Raw genomic sequence first — 16,735 nt, 5'->3', positions numbered from 1 at the left:
AGGAGCTGGGACTGAGCAACGGGAGCTCACCCCGTTGCGGGGATTCGAACCGCCGACCTTTTGATCGGCAAGTCCTAGGCTCTGTGGTTTAACCCACAGCGCCACCCACGTCCCATGGTTTGAGTACAATACAGTGGTACCTCGGGTTACAGACGCTTCATGTTACAGATGCTTCAGGTTACAGACACTTCAGGTTACAGACCCCGCTAACCCAGAAATAGTGCTTCAGGTTAAGAACTTTGCTTCAGGATAAGAACAGAATTCGGGCTCCGGCGGTGTGGCAGCAGCAGGAGGCCCCATTAGCTAAAGTGGTGCTTCAGGTTAAGAACAATTTCAGCTTAAGAACGGACGTCTGGAACGAATTAAGTACGTAACCCGAGGTACCACTGTAAAGCTATTTTAAAAAAACAACCACTTACTGCTTTGATTAAATAATCATTTATTGGTTTGCATGCCACAAAGCTATTTTTTATCATGACTCCCATTTTAGGCGTTAAGCTGTGGATACCTAAAAAAAAAATCCCACCAGCTGGCTTTGGCGGCCGGAAAAGCGTGATGACGGCGCGCTCCCCCGCACAGGCTGCGTCCTCTTCTCCCACGTGCTGCGACGCTCCGTCTCCTAAGCAACGCCGCCGCCCGCCCGCCACCTTCGAGGTCGGGCGCTTGGCCGTAAAGCGCGGCGCTTGCTGTCGCGAAAGGCAACGTAAAGCGCGTTTCTGAGGCGAAAGGCCCGGCCCGGCCTAAGTTGAATGGAGGGCGAGGAGGCGGCGGTGGCGGTGGCGGCGGCCGGGGAGGAGGAGGAGGAGGAGCTGCCGCTGCCGCCCCTCAGCGTCGTCGCCGTGGTTCTCCTCTGAGCGGGCGGAGAGGCCGGCCATGTTGCCCGCGGCCTGGCTGGCCAAGGGCGGCGGCGGCGGCGGCGGCGCCTGCGGCTGGCGGTTCCTGAGGGGCGCCAACCCCGCCAGGGCGCGACGGGGACTCCTCTCCCGGGCGCCGCCCGCCGCCGCCTCCCCTCAGCGCCTGCTGCGCCCCACGGGCTCCCTGCCGGCCTGGGCTTGGCCGCGGCGCGAGCGGGCCAGCTGCGGGGTCGGAGGGCCCGCGGGGAACTCGGAGCGCGGCGCCGGGAAAGCCAGGCCTCCCCGAGGATACGCCGAACTGGTAAGGAGGGGAGAAGCGCGGCCCCACACCCGTCGCCGAAGCAGGCGGCCTGGGCCTGGGGCTTCGCGGCCACTCGAGGCCCCGGATGCGGCCCTCGTGGCCGGGGTCAAGGGGGCGGTCGCGGGGAACACGCACAAAAAAAAAAAAACACACCCCACACCGCCACCACAAACACTTGGCAAACCCGAGGAAGGTTTCTTTCGCCCAGGTTTTACTACGTTCAAAAAAAGGTTTTGGAGGGTTTTTTTTGTTTTCCTTCCTCCATATGTGAAATGTCATTTACTGTATTTTTTGCTTTATAAGACTCACCTTTTTCCTTTCTAAAAAGTAAGGGGGAATGTGTGTCTTATGGAGCAAATGCAGGCTGCGCAGCTATCCCAGAAGCCAGAACAGCAAGAGGGATTGCTGCTTTCACTGCGCAGTGATCCCTCTTGCTGATCTGGCTTCTGAGATTCAGAGTATTTTTTTCCTTCCTTTCCTCCTCCAGAAACTAGGTGCATCTTGTGGTCCCCCCCCCCCCGCTGCCTGGGCCTGGGGCTTCGCGGCCACTCGAGGCCCCGGATGCGGCCCTCGTGGCCGGGGTCAAGGGGGCGGTCGCGGGGAACATGCACAAAAAAACAACAACCCCACACCGCCACCACAAACCGAATTTCCGGCACTTGGCACACCCGAGGAAGGTTTCTTTCGCCCAGGTTTTACTACGTTCAAAAAAAGGTTTTGGAGGTGTTTTTTTTTTGTTTTCCTTCCTCCATATGTGAAATGTCATTTACTGTATTTTTCGCTTTATAAGACTCACCTTTTTCCCTCCTAAAAAGTAAGGGGAAACGTGTGTGCGTCTTATGGAGCGAATGCAGGCTGCGCAGCTATCCCTGAAGCCAGAACAGCAAGAGGGATTGCTGCTTTCACTGCGCAGTGATCCCTCTTGCTGTTCTGGCTTCTGAGATTCAGAATATTTTTTTCCTTCCTTTCCTCCTCCAGAAACTAGGTGCATCTTGTGGTCTCCCCCCCCCCCCCTCGCTGCCTGGGCTTGGGGCTTCGCGGCCACTCGAGGCCCCGGATGCGGCCCTCGTGGCCGGGGTCAAGGGGGCGGTCGCGGGGAACACGCACAAAAAAAAACCCCACACCCCACACCGCCACCACAAACCGAATTTCCGGCACTTGGCAAACCCGAGGAAGGTTTCTTTCGCCCAGGTTTTACTACGTTCAAAAAAAGGTTTTGGAGGGGTTTTTTTTGTTTTCCTTCCTCCATATGTGAAATGTCATTTACTGTATTTTTTGCTTTATAAGACTCACCTTTTTCCCTCCTAAAAAGTAAGGGGGAATGTGTGTCTTATGGAGTGAATGCAGGCTGCGCAGCTATCCCAGAAGCCAGAACAGCAAGAGGGATTGCTGCTTTCACTGCGCAGAGATCCCTCTTGCTGTTCTGGCTTCTGAGATTCAGAATATTTTTTTCCTTCCTTTCCTCCTCCAGAAACTAGGTGCATCTTGTGGTCCCCCCCCCCCCCCACTCGCTGCCTGGGCCTGGGGCTTCGCGGCCACTCGAGGCCCCAGATGCGGCCCTCGTGGCCGGGGTCAAGGGGGCGGTCGCGGGGAACACGCACAAAAAAAAAACAAACCCCACACCGCCACCACAAACCGAATTTCCGGCACTTGGCAAACCCAAGGAAGGTTTCTTTCGCCCAGGTTTTACTACGTTCAAAAAAAGGTTTTGGAGGGGTTTTTTTGTTTTCCTCCCTCCATATGTGAAATGTCATTTACTGTATTTTTTGCTTTATAAGACTCACCTTTTTCCCCTCCTAAAAAGTAAGGGGGAATGTGTGTCTTATGGAGCGAATGCAGGCTGTGCAGCTATCCCAGAAGCCAGAACAGCAAGAGGGATTGCTGCTTTCACTGCGCAGCGATCCCTCTTGCTGTTCTGGCTTCTGAGATTCAGAGTATTTTTTTCCTTCCTTTCCTCCTCCAGAAACTAGGTGCATCTTGTGGTCTGGTGCGTCTTATAGAGCGAAAAATACGGTAATTTAGTGCGCGTCAGCGCGTGGATCGAATGGATCCGTTGGGATCCCTGCGGTGGTTAGAAGACTAGGAGGTCCCCAGTTTTTTTACAGTGGGGGAACTAGCCTGTCAGGCTCAAGGAGGGTCTGGGCTGGGCTACTTCTGCAGGAATGTTCTTCAATATTGAAAGAGTTGCTACCTTTGTATGGACTCCTCTCCTGTGGCCTGGGAAAGTTTTTTTCTTCTTCTATAGGTCGAGGATATCGGATACAGCAGACCCTCCCAAGTGTCCCTATTTTCCAGGGACGGCCCTTAGTTAGAGAAGCCGTCCTGGTTTCTGATTTGATCCCGAAATGTTCTACTTTTCCTTAGGATGTTCCTATTTTCGTTGGAGAAATGTTGGCGGGTATGGCGTTATCTGATCCCCAAGCCGTCTATAGGCAATCCTGTACAGTGGTACCTCAGGTTACATACGCTTCAGGTTACAGACTCCACTAACCCAGAAATAGTACCTCGGGTGAAGAACTTTGCTTCAGGGTGAGAACAGAAATCGGGCTCTGGCGGCGTGGCAGCAGCAGCAGGCCCCATTAGCTAAAGTGGTGCTTCAGGTTAAGAACAGTTTCAGGTTAAGTACAGACCTCCGGAATGAATGAAATACTTAACCTGAGGTACCACTGTATAGGGAAATGTGTGGGTTTTCCCCCATTTTTTTATTGCTTTTAACAGATATAAAAAACATACAAAAGAGAGAACATTACAATACTAAGAGGGGAAAAAACCAAAAGAAAAAACAAAAATAAAAACACATATTCCTTCTGAAGTTTATTTTAAATTCCATTATTAACTGACTTCCTCAAATCCTCCCTAACTGAATTTCATTGTATCATCTTGTAGCAGTTCTCCAAAATCATCTTTCTACTACAATTTACTCCTTCAATTTACTTTCTTCATCTCTTTTCTTATTGACTTAATCTATATTACTATACGGGACACAGGTGGCGCTGTGGGTTAAAACCTCAGCGCCTAGGACTTGCCGATTGAAAGGTCGGCGGTTCGAATCCCTGCGGCGGGGTGCGCTCCCGCTGCTCGGTCCCAGTGCCTGCTAACCTAGCAGTTCGAAAGCACCTCCGGGTGCAAGTAGATAAATAGGGACCGCTTACCAGCGGGAAGGTAAACGGCATTTCCGTGTGCGGCTCTGGCTCGCCAGAGCAGCAATGTCACGCTGGCCACGTGACCCGGAAGTGTCTCTGGACAGCGCTGGCCCCTGGTCTCTTAAGTGAGATGGGCGCACAACCCCAGAGTCTGTCAAGACTGGCCCGTACGGGCAGGGGTACCTTTACCTTTTTTATATTACTATACAACATTCTTTTTCTAATCCTAGGCCTATTTGATACTTTCAAGTACCTTCTAATTATCTTATATTTAGGGAAGTGTTTTTTTTAATGTTTTTATATATGTTGGAAAATGCCCAGAGTGGCTGTGGCAACCCAGTAAGATGTGTGGGGTAGAAACAGTAGAATTATTCTGGGATGGGACATCCCTATTTTCATTGGAGAAATATTGGAGGGTATGTGAACACACACACAGGCTTGTATACGGGCTGCCTGCTTCAGCAAGAGCTTGGCTTCCCTTTCTATCGTGTACCAGTCTCACTGTAGTGATGAGTGAAAACGCCTTTCCCACTGACCTTAGAGAAACTCCTTCCCCTTACTATTTTGGGCACACTCCAGGATCTCCTCATTGGCAAATTCTAATAATGTGTTCTGCAGTGTTGGTCCTGGACTTGTTTCCACCTGTGCTTGAAATGACTTCCTTTGTAGGTCTGCCAGATTGCCTGATGGAGACTGACATCAGCTGTACCAAGTGTTCCCTTTGCAATCTGGTGCAGATCCACAGAGAAAGCGGGTTCAAACTACTCCATAATCATGTCAGGTTCCAACCCCATGTGATTAAGAACTCATGCGGTTGTTAAGTTTGGAAAGTTTTATGCTTGGCTTTCCATATACAGTGGTACCTCGGGTTAAGTACTTAATTCGTTCCGGAGGTCCGTACTTAACCTGAAACTGTTCTTAACCTGAAGCACCACTTTACCTAATGGGGCCTCCTGCTGCCGCCACGCCGCCAGAGCACGATTTCTGTTCTCATCTTGAAGCAAAGTTCTTAACCCGGGGTACTATTTCTGGGTTAGTGGAGTCTGTAACCTGAAGCGTATGTAACCCCAGGTACCACTGTATAAGCTTATACTAGCTTGTGGAGATGGAAGAAAGAAGCAGCTGCTTCAGTGAAAAAAAAAAATGCATTTTGAGATCTTAAAAATGGCTGTTGCGACCTTCTTTATTTCCCCATTTCAAATATTCAGAAATTATATTATTATGGATATAGGCCATTCATGTTTATTGGAAGACTTATTCATGTGCAGAACCTTGTTTCCATATGGAGAATTCAAATATACCAATGGAGTGAAGAGCGGGACACGGGTGGCGCTGTGGGTAAAACTTCAGTGCCTAGGACTTGCTGATCGCATGATCGGCGGTTCGAATCCCCGCGGCGGGGTGAGCTCCCGTCGTTCGGTCCCAGCTCCTGCCCACCTAGCAGTTCGAAAGCACCCTTAAGTGCAAGTAGATAAATAGGTACCACTTTATAGCGGGAAGGTAAACGGCGTTTCCGTGTGCTGCTCTCGTGCCGGTTCGCCAGAGCAGCTTCGTCATGCTGGCCACGTGACCACGTGCCTGTTTCAAACGTACATAGAATCATAGAGTTGGAAGGGACCCCAAAGGTAATCTAGCGCAATCCCCCGCAATTCAGTAATCACAGCTAAAAAATCCCTCAGAAGGTGGCCGTCCAACCTCTGTTTAAAAATCTCCAGTGAAGGAGAGTACATTAATGACCACTGTGTTTAAGTAGTAGCTTGAACATAAGAAGACCTCAGATCACTACAGAAAACTTCCTTTCTTCCAGTCTGCTATTTTCAGTGGAGCCAATTCATACATTCCGTTTTGAATCAGAAAGAAAGCAGTGTGCGAATTGGCTCTGAAGTGAATTGTCATTCTTTACATTGGGATTTGTTTATTTGAAAATATTTTTATGTCAAAACATCACTTCAGATTCTAAACCGGGAAGACTTTCTCTAGGGGATTATTTTCACATGTGTAAAGTACAGTCCTAGCCATGTCTACCTATAAGTAAGTCCTATTGTTTCAGCGCAGCTTACTTCCAGGTAAGCAGGGTTAGGATTGCAGTCTTAGCCATCTGAATGTGCTTTCCCATTTTTTTTGGGGGGGGGGTATTGTTTATGTGTAGCCTTTCCTCGCCTGCTTTTCATTCTAAAGGCTAAAATCAATACCCAAGCAGACTGAGTTGAGGTAATGTGTATTTGATTTTGAATAAGCTTACTTCCTGTTGTTTTGTTCTTTCCAGTATGAAAACCCTTGGACAATTCCTAATTTACTCTCAATGGCAAGGATTGGTCTGGCACCGGTTTTGGGCTACTTGATTGTTGAAGAAAATTTCAATATTGCATTGGGTGTATTTACTCTGGCTGGAATAACAGATTTGGTAAGTTTTAGCATACCATTTGAAACGTTTTACAGAAGAAATGAGAATGTCTTTAGTTTTTGTACATCTTTTTATTTTATAGGAATAATATGATTCAATAGGTAAAGAGAGAATTTTCCGTTCTTTTCATTTGCAGCTTAAGATAAGAGACTGGCTATGTTGAAACCTACTTTTTACAATTTTCTTGACTGTGTGCTTCTAATCTCTACTTTTTTCTTTTCTTTTTTAAGCATGACTTTAACTAACAAACAAACCATTTCCCTAAGAATAAATGCTTGTGTTTTGTACTTGGCCATTATTGTATGCAAGGGGTGCTTCTATTCAGGATGCAAGCCAGCTTTGCCCTCTTTCATATTGCTGTAAGGAATTTAAGGAGGTCATTTCATTCTCTTGCTTCTCTTCCCCAACCCTTGGTTTATGTTTTTCTTTTGCAACCAATACTAAATATTTCATAGCTACTGCATATGCTCAGCCCAATATATATATTTGTTATTTCTGCAAGCCTCGGGTACCTCCTGTTGTGCTAATAGTCTCCTATTGTTTCTCAGTAGCCCCATTTTGATTCCATTCCTGCCAGCCCTCACTACCCAAGTCCTGTTTGAACATGCCTGTACTAATTTTCTTTCCGAACTAAGGAGACTTTCAAAAGCAGTTTGTGATGTGGCATGCTGCCATGCTCAGGTGTCCGCTGTTCAAAGGGTTGAGGGGAGTCAGAAATCTCACTTGGCATGTCTTAGCCTATGGGCACTCCTGAATAAGCCCTTTCAATTCTGGCCAAGGTTAATAGTACCATTAAAAGAGTTACATTGTCTTAGCTGTCTGTTCAACTTGCGTTTTCAGTTGGATGGCTTTATTGCACGAAACTGGGCCAACCAAAAATCTGCTTTGGGAAGTGCCCTGGACCCTCTGGCTGATAAAGTTCTCATCAGCGTCCTGTACATTAGCCTGACTTGTGCAAATCTTATTCCAGGTAAGCAGATGAATATTGTTGTTGAATGGCTTGAATAGTTAATCACTTTAATTCTATAGGGCAATATCCAAAAAACTCATTCTGTCAGTACAAGGGTAGCCACTTGCTCAACAGAATTTCCCCCTTCCTATGTGTGAGACCCTGGCCCTCCCCAAATCTGCTCCAGGGAGTTGGGGGAACTCCCTGAACAGATTTGGAGGGAATTACATTGCACAAGCTGATGGAGCAAGTTATCTGGAGACCACCCATAGCTTCCCAGCTTGCCCTCACAATATAGTATCCAGACAGTGTGATAACACGGTACACATTAATCACCCACCTGCAGAGCAGTGTATTAAGACTTACTGTATTTTTCGCCCTATAGGACACACCGGCCCATAGGACGCACCTAGTTTTTTTTTGGGGGGGGAAATCAAGGAAAATTTTCTTATTTTCCCCCCCAGGTTTGCGCAGCCATCCCCAAGCTAGAAGAGGGAGACGGAGCGCTCCGTCTCCCTCTTCTGCCTTCAGGGACAGCCTCTCTAGCCTCCGTGGGGCAGCGGCTTGCCCCGCTGTCCCCCGAGCTTGTGGGGCTGGTGATGGGGAGAAGCAAGCTTGCTTCTCCCTCCCCCCCCCCCCCGCCAGCCTCCAGACCAGGTCGGGGAATAGCGGGGTGGCGGCGCTGCGCCTCCCCGCTGTCCCCCGAGCTTGTGGGCTGCAGGCTGCTGCCCGCAAGCCTTGCGAGCCCGCGGGACCTCCCACCGGGCTTGCAAGGCTTGCGGATAGCTTCCTGAAGCCTGGAGAGTGAGAGGGGTCGGTGCGCTCTCCGGGCTTCAGCAAAAGCCTGCATTCGCCCCATAGGACGCACACACATTTCTCCTTCATTTTTGGAGGGGGAAAAGTGCGTCCTTTCGGGCGAAAAATACGGTATGTTGAAAAGTAAGTATAGTTAATCCGTGTCCTTCCTTGAAGTCACTTATTGAATTCATATTCGTAGAGAGTGGTGGCTTTAAATGATAATTGGTATTCCTTCATGAATTCTGTTGCATTTGTTTGCTTCCGAGATTTCTGTCCTACCTTTCTAGGATGCAAGTTAGAAATACTGAAACAACAAAAACAGTAACTAGCCAAAATGAAAAACACAACAAAAGATAAACAGTTAAAAGCACAGGCAAACACACATTTTATCTATAAGTTTTATTAAATTTTTTGTTTTACACAATCTCAAAATATCAATGACTTCCCTTCTCTTTCCATGATTCATTTTGCATAACATAAATCCCTGCATATTTTATATAAACTAAAACATTCAGTATTCCATTATTACATCCATCAAAACTTATTTACACTGTTGAATTTTATCTTAATGCTGCCAACGTTTTCAAGTGTACAAAATTTCCCCCATGTAATCAATAAACATTTTCCAATCTTCTGTAAACGTATGTTCTTCTTGTTCTATTCTATATGTTAGGTCTGCAAGCTGCGCATATTCCATCAGTTTAAGTTGCCATTCTTCTTTACTTGGGACATCACTCATTTTCCATTTTTGGGCTAACAAAACCCGGGCTGCAGTAGTTGCATATATAAATAAGGTTATTTACGTATGCAAACACACATTTTAAAACAGTATCCTAAAAAAAGCCAAGAAAAACCCTCCATTAACAATGTATCTGAATGAGAAGTTGATTGCTGTGTAGGTGTTAACTGCTGGGTTTTAGTACTAGTCAAGACATTACTTAAGGAAAATGTATGTTTTTTATGGTTTTATTTAAAAAAAAATTGATTTTTATCCACTTTACAGTTGCACTTTTAAACAATGGGTTTTTGTATTCCTTACCTGACCTCAAGATACTGTGTTTTAAATATGTGGTATTCAATAGGTGGACAGCAAACTAAATGCCCTAAATTTAGACTAAATAAAAGAAAGCAAATTATTTTAAAAAATTATGTCTGATGGGTCTTTGGATGCTATACAGTGGTACCTCGGGTTACAAACGCTTCGCGTTATGAGCTCCTCTAATGTGGAAGTAGTTGCTCTGGGTTGCGAACTTTGCCCCAGGATGAGAACGAAAATCGTGCAGTGGCAGCAGGAGGCCCCATTAGCGAAAGTGTGCCTCAGGTTAAGAATGGTTTCAGGTTGAGAACGGACCTCCGGAACAAATTAAGTTCGTAATCCGAAGTACCACTGTACACTTGTATATGTTAGGATTTGAATTGCCTTTCTGCATGCTTATGTTAACAAATATCATGGGTTTTTTCCAGTTCCTCTTACATCTATGATCATTTTAAGGGACATTGCGTTAATTGCTGCTGTTTTTTACGTGCGATACAGAACTCTTCCTCCACCAGTAAGTATGCAGGTGTTTGTTTTGACTTTAAATCATAGTCACACCTTATTTGTACCAAGGGGGGTGGGATATAAATAGTAAAATGACTATTTAAATTATTGTATTATTAAATATGAAGATGGAAAATGATCGTGTTGCCTTTGTAAATGCCTTAGTTGGTTCTTACCAGCTCACATGCTTATTAGACTTTTCTCCTCGATAGTATTACAAATCAAACTTTCTGTCTTCCACAGAGAACACTTAGTAGATATTTCAATCCATGTTATGCCACTGCTCAGTTAAAGCCAACATTTATCAGCAAGGTAAGAGCAATTGTACATCTTGCTATTCATTTGATGCCTAGTTTATGTCACCATGCAGCACAGTTGGGTATGGATGTTTTTGTACTATTCACTACCATTAACAAGCTCAGTGAAAGTATGAGAGGGGACTTGGGTGAGGGCTCCAAGTTCTGATTTGGCAGTGTGGGTTTTCTTCCTTTAAATTCTGACATCTCTTGTAAAGGGACCAGTATGGGATCCCTTTAGGGGATATCTGTGCTGCCTCAACTTCTCACTACTGAAAAAATGTTTATTTAAGCCAGGCATAGGCAAACCCTAGCCCTCCAGATGTTTGGGACTACAATTCCCATCATCCCTGACCACTGGTCCTGTTAGCTAGGGATGATGGGAATTGTAGTCCCAAACATCTGGATGGCCAGAGTTTGCCTATGCCTGATTTAAGCCTTCACTGTGCAGAATCCTGTTCTCTATGAGAAGTTAATTTCAGCTGCGGTTTACTTCCTGGCCTGGTTCAAATATAACAATAAACCATGTTTTAAGCATTACTTGTGCGAGTCACAGTTGGTGAACTCCTTTTACAATGAGGTGAGGAGGTCTAAATGCTGCTGTTTTAAATCATACAAAGTTTTCTGTTAATGTCTGAACTTTGGAACCTCTGGTTCATTCACACAACAGTTTTATCCTGATTTATTTAAGCAACTACAATAATCTGCAGTTTCCTGAGTTTGAACAGGAAATTGTCATTTTTTAAAAACTGAATTGAGCCCCTAATGTTCATGGTGTCAGAGGAAAACTGCAGGAATTATTTCTCACATTCTTGGTTTTATTTTTCAAATGTTTAGCCTTTAATTTACAAATTTTCATTACTGCTAAAAGTGTAGCACTTTTAGATCCCATTGATTTCAGGGTGGAAAAGGAATGCTAATGTGTGACTTCAGTTTTCACATAATCTCCCACCAGATGAACACAGTAGTCCAGCTCATCTTAGTGGCAGCTTCTTTAGCAGCTCCGGTTTTCAATTATGTGGACAGTATGTATCTTCAGACCTTATGGTATGTAGACCTTATAATTGTTACGATACAACTGATTTGTGGGGTAACAGGCAATTCTGAAAGAATAGGATGCAAATGAAAGTTGGGATCCTGAGCAGATTTGGACATCACCGATTTGTAGGGTTGCTGAAATCACGCTACTAGTGGCTGCAAGCCCAAGTTAAAGCAATTGCAGCTCAATTCTGGGCATTTTAAACTTTGAGGTAATCATGTGCATAGGATTGCAGCCCTACTAACATCGGATTATATTCCTATAGGCAGAGTTACTACTTATGCTGAGTTGGTATGTGGTCAACAAATTTAGGACTTGAATTATCTCTAGGCAAGCAGCGCTACCTTGGCTCCTCATGCAATATGAGGTAAAATAATACTGACCTAAAGATTCCCTCATTGTAGGGGTTGGTCGGTTCTCAACCACCGGGCGGCAGGCTGCTATCCGCAGTGTGGGGAGTCCTGCGGGGAACTCCTGCAGAGCTCCCCACACTGCGGATGTCTGCCCGGTGCGAGGGGCGCTCTGCTTCAGGGCGCCTGTCGCGCCGGGCGGCAGGCTGCTATTCGCAGCCTAGACAGCCCTGCGGGAACTCCCGCAGGGCTGCCTAGGCTGTGGATAAGTTCCCGAAGCGCCGGGCGCTCTGCTTTCAGCGTGCCCGGTGCTCCGGGAAGCAGGCTGCTATCCGCAGCCTAGACAGCCCTGCGGGAGTTCGCGCAGGGCTGCCTAGGCTGCGGGTGTCTTCCTGAAGCCTGGAGAGCGAGAGGGGTCGGTGCGCATCGACCCCTCTCGCTCTCCAAGCTTCAGCGAAAGCCTGCATTCGCCCCATAGGACGCACCCAGATTTCCCCTTCATTTTTGGAGGGGAAAAAGTGGGTCCTATAGGGCAAAAAATACGGTACTTAACCCTGCAATACTAAGGTCTCTGGTTCAGTCGTCTTCAGCTCTTGGGTAAGTAGACTGCGAAAGACCTACCAGAGCTGCAGCCAGTGAAAGAAGACTCTCACCAGTGACCAGATGGGTTGGTGGTCTAGCTTATTATAAGGAAGATTCAGATGTTCATATTTTGGCTTAACTAGGTTTTTGTTTGGGCTTCCAGAGAGCTCAGTGTTAAAAATCAGCTTTGGCTGCTGTAGGAGAAATTTGTTCTATTCACGACAAGTCGAACATCCCTTGCCCTTACCTTCTTTACTAGCGAGCTATGGTACTTTTTTCTCCATGTGTTTCCTAGGTAACTAATACGATTGTTTCCTCCCTGAAGGTGCATCACAGCTTTCACAACAACAGCATCTGCTTACAGTTACTATCATTATGGTCGAAAAACAGTTCAGGTACTAAACAGCAAATGAAGGCTCTGAGTGAGTTGCTTACATCTTGCTCAGTTTGTGCTGGGATGGCATTGCCTGCATTATCTTTGGACTATGGATAAACAACACTTTTTGATAGCTTTGTCTCAGTGGAAACCATGTCTTCACATTGAAGCTAATCGGAAGTTAAAATGAAGTTTTGATCATGTAAATATGCAGAATTTTCAATGTACTTTTTTCAATTTGTTACAAATAAAATATAATTTTTTACCTTAATGCACAAACACTTGCAGAGGTTATCACCTGATGGTTATTGTTCATTGCTTTTCTGAAGTTTTCACTTATTTGGGGGGGAATTGCTATGCTACACTCCTTGCTGTATTTGAATTCAACACATCACAGCCCCCTTCCATTTCATTGTTTTTAGGATGTGGGGCAAACGGAAGCCTACATCTTTACTATTTTGAAAGTCACGGTCCTTTGGTATAAGTCCTACACTGTTGATAAAAATGTTCAAACTAAAACCTTGAACCACCCTTCTTAATAGTCTAATGTTTAGGAAAGGGCAGCCTTTGTTATGCAAGGACATAGTAAATTATGATGTGCACTAACCTTGCGACTCTTGTACAAATGTTTAGAATTGAATTGCTGACTAAGCAAGGCAACCCTGAACCTTTGGGAAAGAGATAAACGCTCTCTTCACAAATTAGACATCATGATTAAATGTGTTGAAATAATGAAAAAAGTTGGTGTAGCATAGTAGATAAGAAACTGGATTACTAAAATTGATGTATGAAGTAGTGGGTGGAGCTGCTAATATTGCCAGAACAGATGCTCCTCTTGTTACCTGTATGGTACAAGAGTTTGGTTTCCCATATTCAACAAATAGCACAACACACAATATTCAACATAACACAATAAAATAAAGGTAGTGAAGTTAAAACTAAGAAAGGACTTACAGTGTGGTTAGCTTCTAGGATGTTGAAAAGTCCACTGATGGAAAAAAGACATGATTAGGACATAATGATAAAATTCTGGGCAATGTCACAGGTGATCTCTAGGACTTCTGTAGCTCAAGCAAGCAAGTATTCTGCATTAGTGGTTAGTATGAAATGAATATGCTAGTTCTTTTAATAAAACAGTAGGAGGCAGTTTTTAAATTTCCTATTTAAAACATCAGACATGGAAGATAAATGATGGTCTGTCAGAGCACAGTCCATCTATAGGCATGTAGTCTTTTGCATATGGTGAGCACGATGACCTGTTAAAAGGTTCTATAAGCTGAAAATGAACTTTTGCATGTTGAATGATGCTGCTATCTCACCAGAAGTGAATTTATTGTGGAATCAAAGGCTTGATGGAGTATTAAAACAATTTTAATATGTTTGATATATTCTAACTTGTATAAAGAAGGTATATTGAAAAGATACTTGATAGTTTATGTAACCTCAGAATGCTGCAGTCCAATTGTGTTGCAGTATAAGAAGATAAAGAAGCTTTTTAAGTTTATCAAGACAAAATAGAGCATGATGTACTGTAGAAGCACTCAGGTACATTCTTTCAACTGGACAAGAATAGATACCACATGTCTCAAATGTTTTAAAGAGAACTGAAAAATGATGTGAAGGCTTGTCCATAGTCAGTGCCTCTGCACTTTTAAAATAAATTTTTCTATGACTCGACTATTGGTGTCTGCTGGTTGTTATCCAACTCCTATGGTAGGAATAATGTGAAGATGGATTGGCTTTCTAATGTGGCTTCTACACATTTATTCTAGTATCTTTATCTCACTGGTAGATTAATCTAGCTGCTGCTAGTATTAACTTAGCCTGATCTTTCTTCACTACTGTGTGCATCTGCTTCCAGCCTGACCACTTATTTGATACTGCAGATCACAACATCATAATCACATAACCAGGCTGTTCCAGATAAATAGAGGGTGCTGCTAGGAACAACAACCTTGCAAAAAGGCTTTTTAGCCCATGTAAAGCCAATATAGTGATGAAAAATTGCACGCTCAATATTTTGTTCTGAAACCTGATGTAGGATTGAAATTCATAACATGGCATTGTGCAAGGGACACACAATGGGCAGGATTCCACTAATGAGTCACGTTAAAGAAGGTGGTAGCAGCATCTGACCGGGGCTCAATTTTCTGGCAGCAGGATCATGGCCAACATTGGAGGAAGTGGGAGGTACTTTTTGCTGATTCTCTCCCCTGCTGCCCACAATCTTTTAGGGAGCTGCAGGGAGAAGGAATAATGGGGGTGGAATCCCCCCTGCAAAGTTAGATTCAACCCTTCATTTTTCCAAAACTAATTTCCAATAACCATGTTCAAAAAAATCTTAATGAATACTTAAGTTTTTTAAAGACACTTTCAAAAGCAAAGAAATACTTTCCTGTTGCCTACTTCTCCTATTTATTTACTGTACTTATGCAAACAACAATTTAAATTCTGGAAAGACGCTCACAGAGAAGGAAAGGTATTTTAAACTGTTTTCTTCCCTTTTGCTGTACGAAAAGGCAAATGCCATCAAATAGATATTTTTTTTTTTTTTTGCCAATCCTGTTCACCTTTATTTTAAGGAGTAATCAAAAGCAGGGTTTTTATACGAGACAAGGTGTGTGTTATAATGTTCAGTGTGGGGTCCTTTACACTTTTTGCAGAGACACACTGACAACAAGATGGTAGCAATAAGAAAGAATCCACTCGTTGCACACAAAGTGGCAAAGATAGATTTGTAGCTAGACTTTGTTTTAAAGGAACCACATGGAGAACTGGGCTCATTCAAATCTGCAGTCTGGCTCAATCCTGCCTTGTTTGAAGCCATTATGCATACTTGGTAAGTTGAGCCAGGCAGGAGATTGTACAGTGTGTATCGCCTAGCCGTGGCATAAATCTCTCCAGATACAGTGAAATTCTTGCTGTCCTGAGGGCGGTAAGCAAGCTGGTAGAATCTTACTGCTGAATACGGAGCACACCAGCAGATCTCTGCTGAAGTGTCCATAATTTCAGATATCTCACGGAGCCTCGGAGGATCTGGGATGGTGAATTCATCAGAGATCCCCGGGCACAGGCAAGGAGACAACAACTGGAGATCAAAGCAAGGCTTTTGGAGGTGTCTGCATGGATCGTAATCACAAGGCCCAAGGCCCGGAGCCACAAATTCCTCCGCCTGCTTATCATAGTCATAATAATCTTCATAAGATCTTGGAGTGTTATGAGTGGTTGCAAGATTCAGAAGAGGGACTGCTTTGGTGGGGCTTTGCAGTGGTGGTGTAGACTGAGCTGGCCTTACCGTATTGTGTGGGATCAACACAGAAGAATCTGCCGCTGTCTCTTCAGCTGTAGGACTGAGCGGAGCGAAGTGGGACCATGTTTCGTCCTTGTGGCCAATAAAACCATCCACTACTGTGGTGTCGTGTTTCCTTTGATTCATTTCAGTCATGCTCACCGGGGTTGGATCAGAAGAGAGTTCCCCCAGAGTTCTTGAAGGAGCTGCTGTGGTGGGTGGGCCGTCTGTAGATCTGCCAAATGTTTTCTCTTTGTAGGCAAGAATGTCTGCTTCCGTTGGAGCCTCCTTTGCTGTATCTCCCCAAGTCAAATGAGGGCATTGAGGAGAAGAAGGGCTGCTGGGCCATTCTTGGGGAAATGTACTGGAGTCTGGAAGGGTGTCTGTCGTGAAGCTGGGAGACGTACCGTAAAGCTTGACTTGAGTGAAGTTGGAAATTCTTTGCCTTTGGCACTCCGTGTAGAACTTGGACAGCAGCATACGTCCAGATGCTTCTTTGGCCTCTGGGTAGCACAAAGTTTCTGATGCCCTAATATATGAGAAACAAGAACAGTTGTCATTAGGAAGTGGAATGAGATCAGTATTGTCCTCAACATAACATCACTCAGAGATATATCCATAGTTTGAGGCTATGTATGAGTTGCATGCATGAGTGTTTCAGACCATTATACCAGGTTGGCCAGCCACAGGCTGACAACTCAGTTTAGAAATGTAACCTAATTGTAATAATTCTAGAATCCAAGAACTGTAATCCTCTCATCAACAATATTCCAGTGCATATTTCTGGTGCCTAAACTTAGCCTGCATGTCATTT

The 16,735-nt window shown here is 44.9% G+C and overlaps 2 protein-coding genes across 6 annotated transcripts in view; one reads left to right on the top strand and one right to left on the bottom strand.

Annotated features, from left to right (window-relative positions):
• Positions 1 to 14,309, top strand: part of MCM8 (minichromosome maintenance 8 homologous recombination repair factor) — a 43,241-nt gene extending 28,932 nt beyond the window's left edge. The window contains exons 1-7 of one of the 2 annotated variants that reach the window (XM_079969782.1): positions 742 to 1,155; positions 6,565 to 6,702; positions 7,543 to 7,672; positions 9,914 to 9,999; positions 10,233 to 10,301; positions 11,241 to 11,332; positions 12,582 to 14,309. In XM_079969782.1, coding sequence (XP_079825908.1) covers positions 874 to 1,155; positions 6,565 to 6,702; positions 7,543 to 7,672; positions 9,914 to 9,999; positions 10,233 to 10,301; positions 11,241 to 11,332; positions 12,582 to 12,669 — 885 coding nt within the window. In that variant the 5' untranslated portion in view covers positions 742 to 873 and the 3' untranslated portion in view covers positions 12,670 to 14,309. Of the gene's footprint in view, positions 1 to 741; positions 1,156 to 6,564; positions 6,703 to 7,542; positions 7,673 to 9,913; positions 10,000 to 10,232; positions 10,302 to 11,240; positions 11,333 to 12,581 lie in introns of those variants that run through there. The other variant, XM_079969783.1, reaches the window with a different exon arrangement.
• Positions 14,310 to 14,427: 118 nt separating this feature from the next.
• Positions 14,428 to 16,735, bottom strand: part of LRRN4 (leucine rich repeat neuronal 4) — a 61,684-nt gene continuing 59,376 nt past the window's right edge. For all 4 annotated transcript variants that reach the window (XM_079969804.1, XM_079969805.1, XM_079969806.1 and 1 more), the window contains one exon: positions 14,428 to 16,450. In XM_079969804.1, the coding sequence (XP_079825930.1) occupies positions 15,205 to 16,450 (1,246 nt within the window). In that variant the 3' untranslated portion in view covers positions 14,428 to 15,204. The remainder of the gene's footprint in view (positions 16,451 to 16,735) is intronic.

Source organism: Podarcis cretensis, assembly GCF_951804945.1.
Source record: "Podarcis cretensis genome assembly, chromosome: 3".
NCBI lineage: Eukaryota > Metazoa > Chordata > Lepidosauria > Squamata > Lacertidae > Podarcis > Podarcis cretensis.
This window is presented reverse-complemented; position numbering and strand designations above follow the sequence as displayed.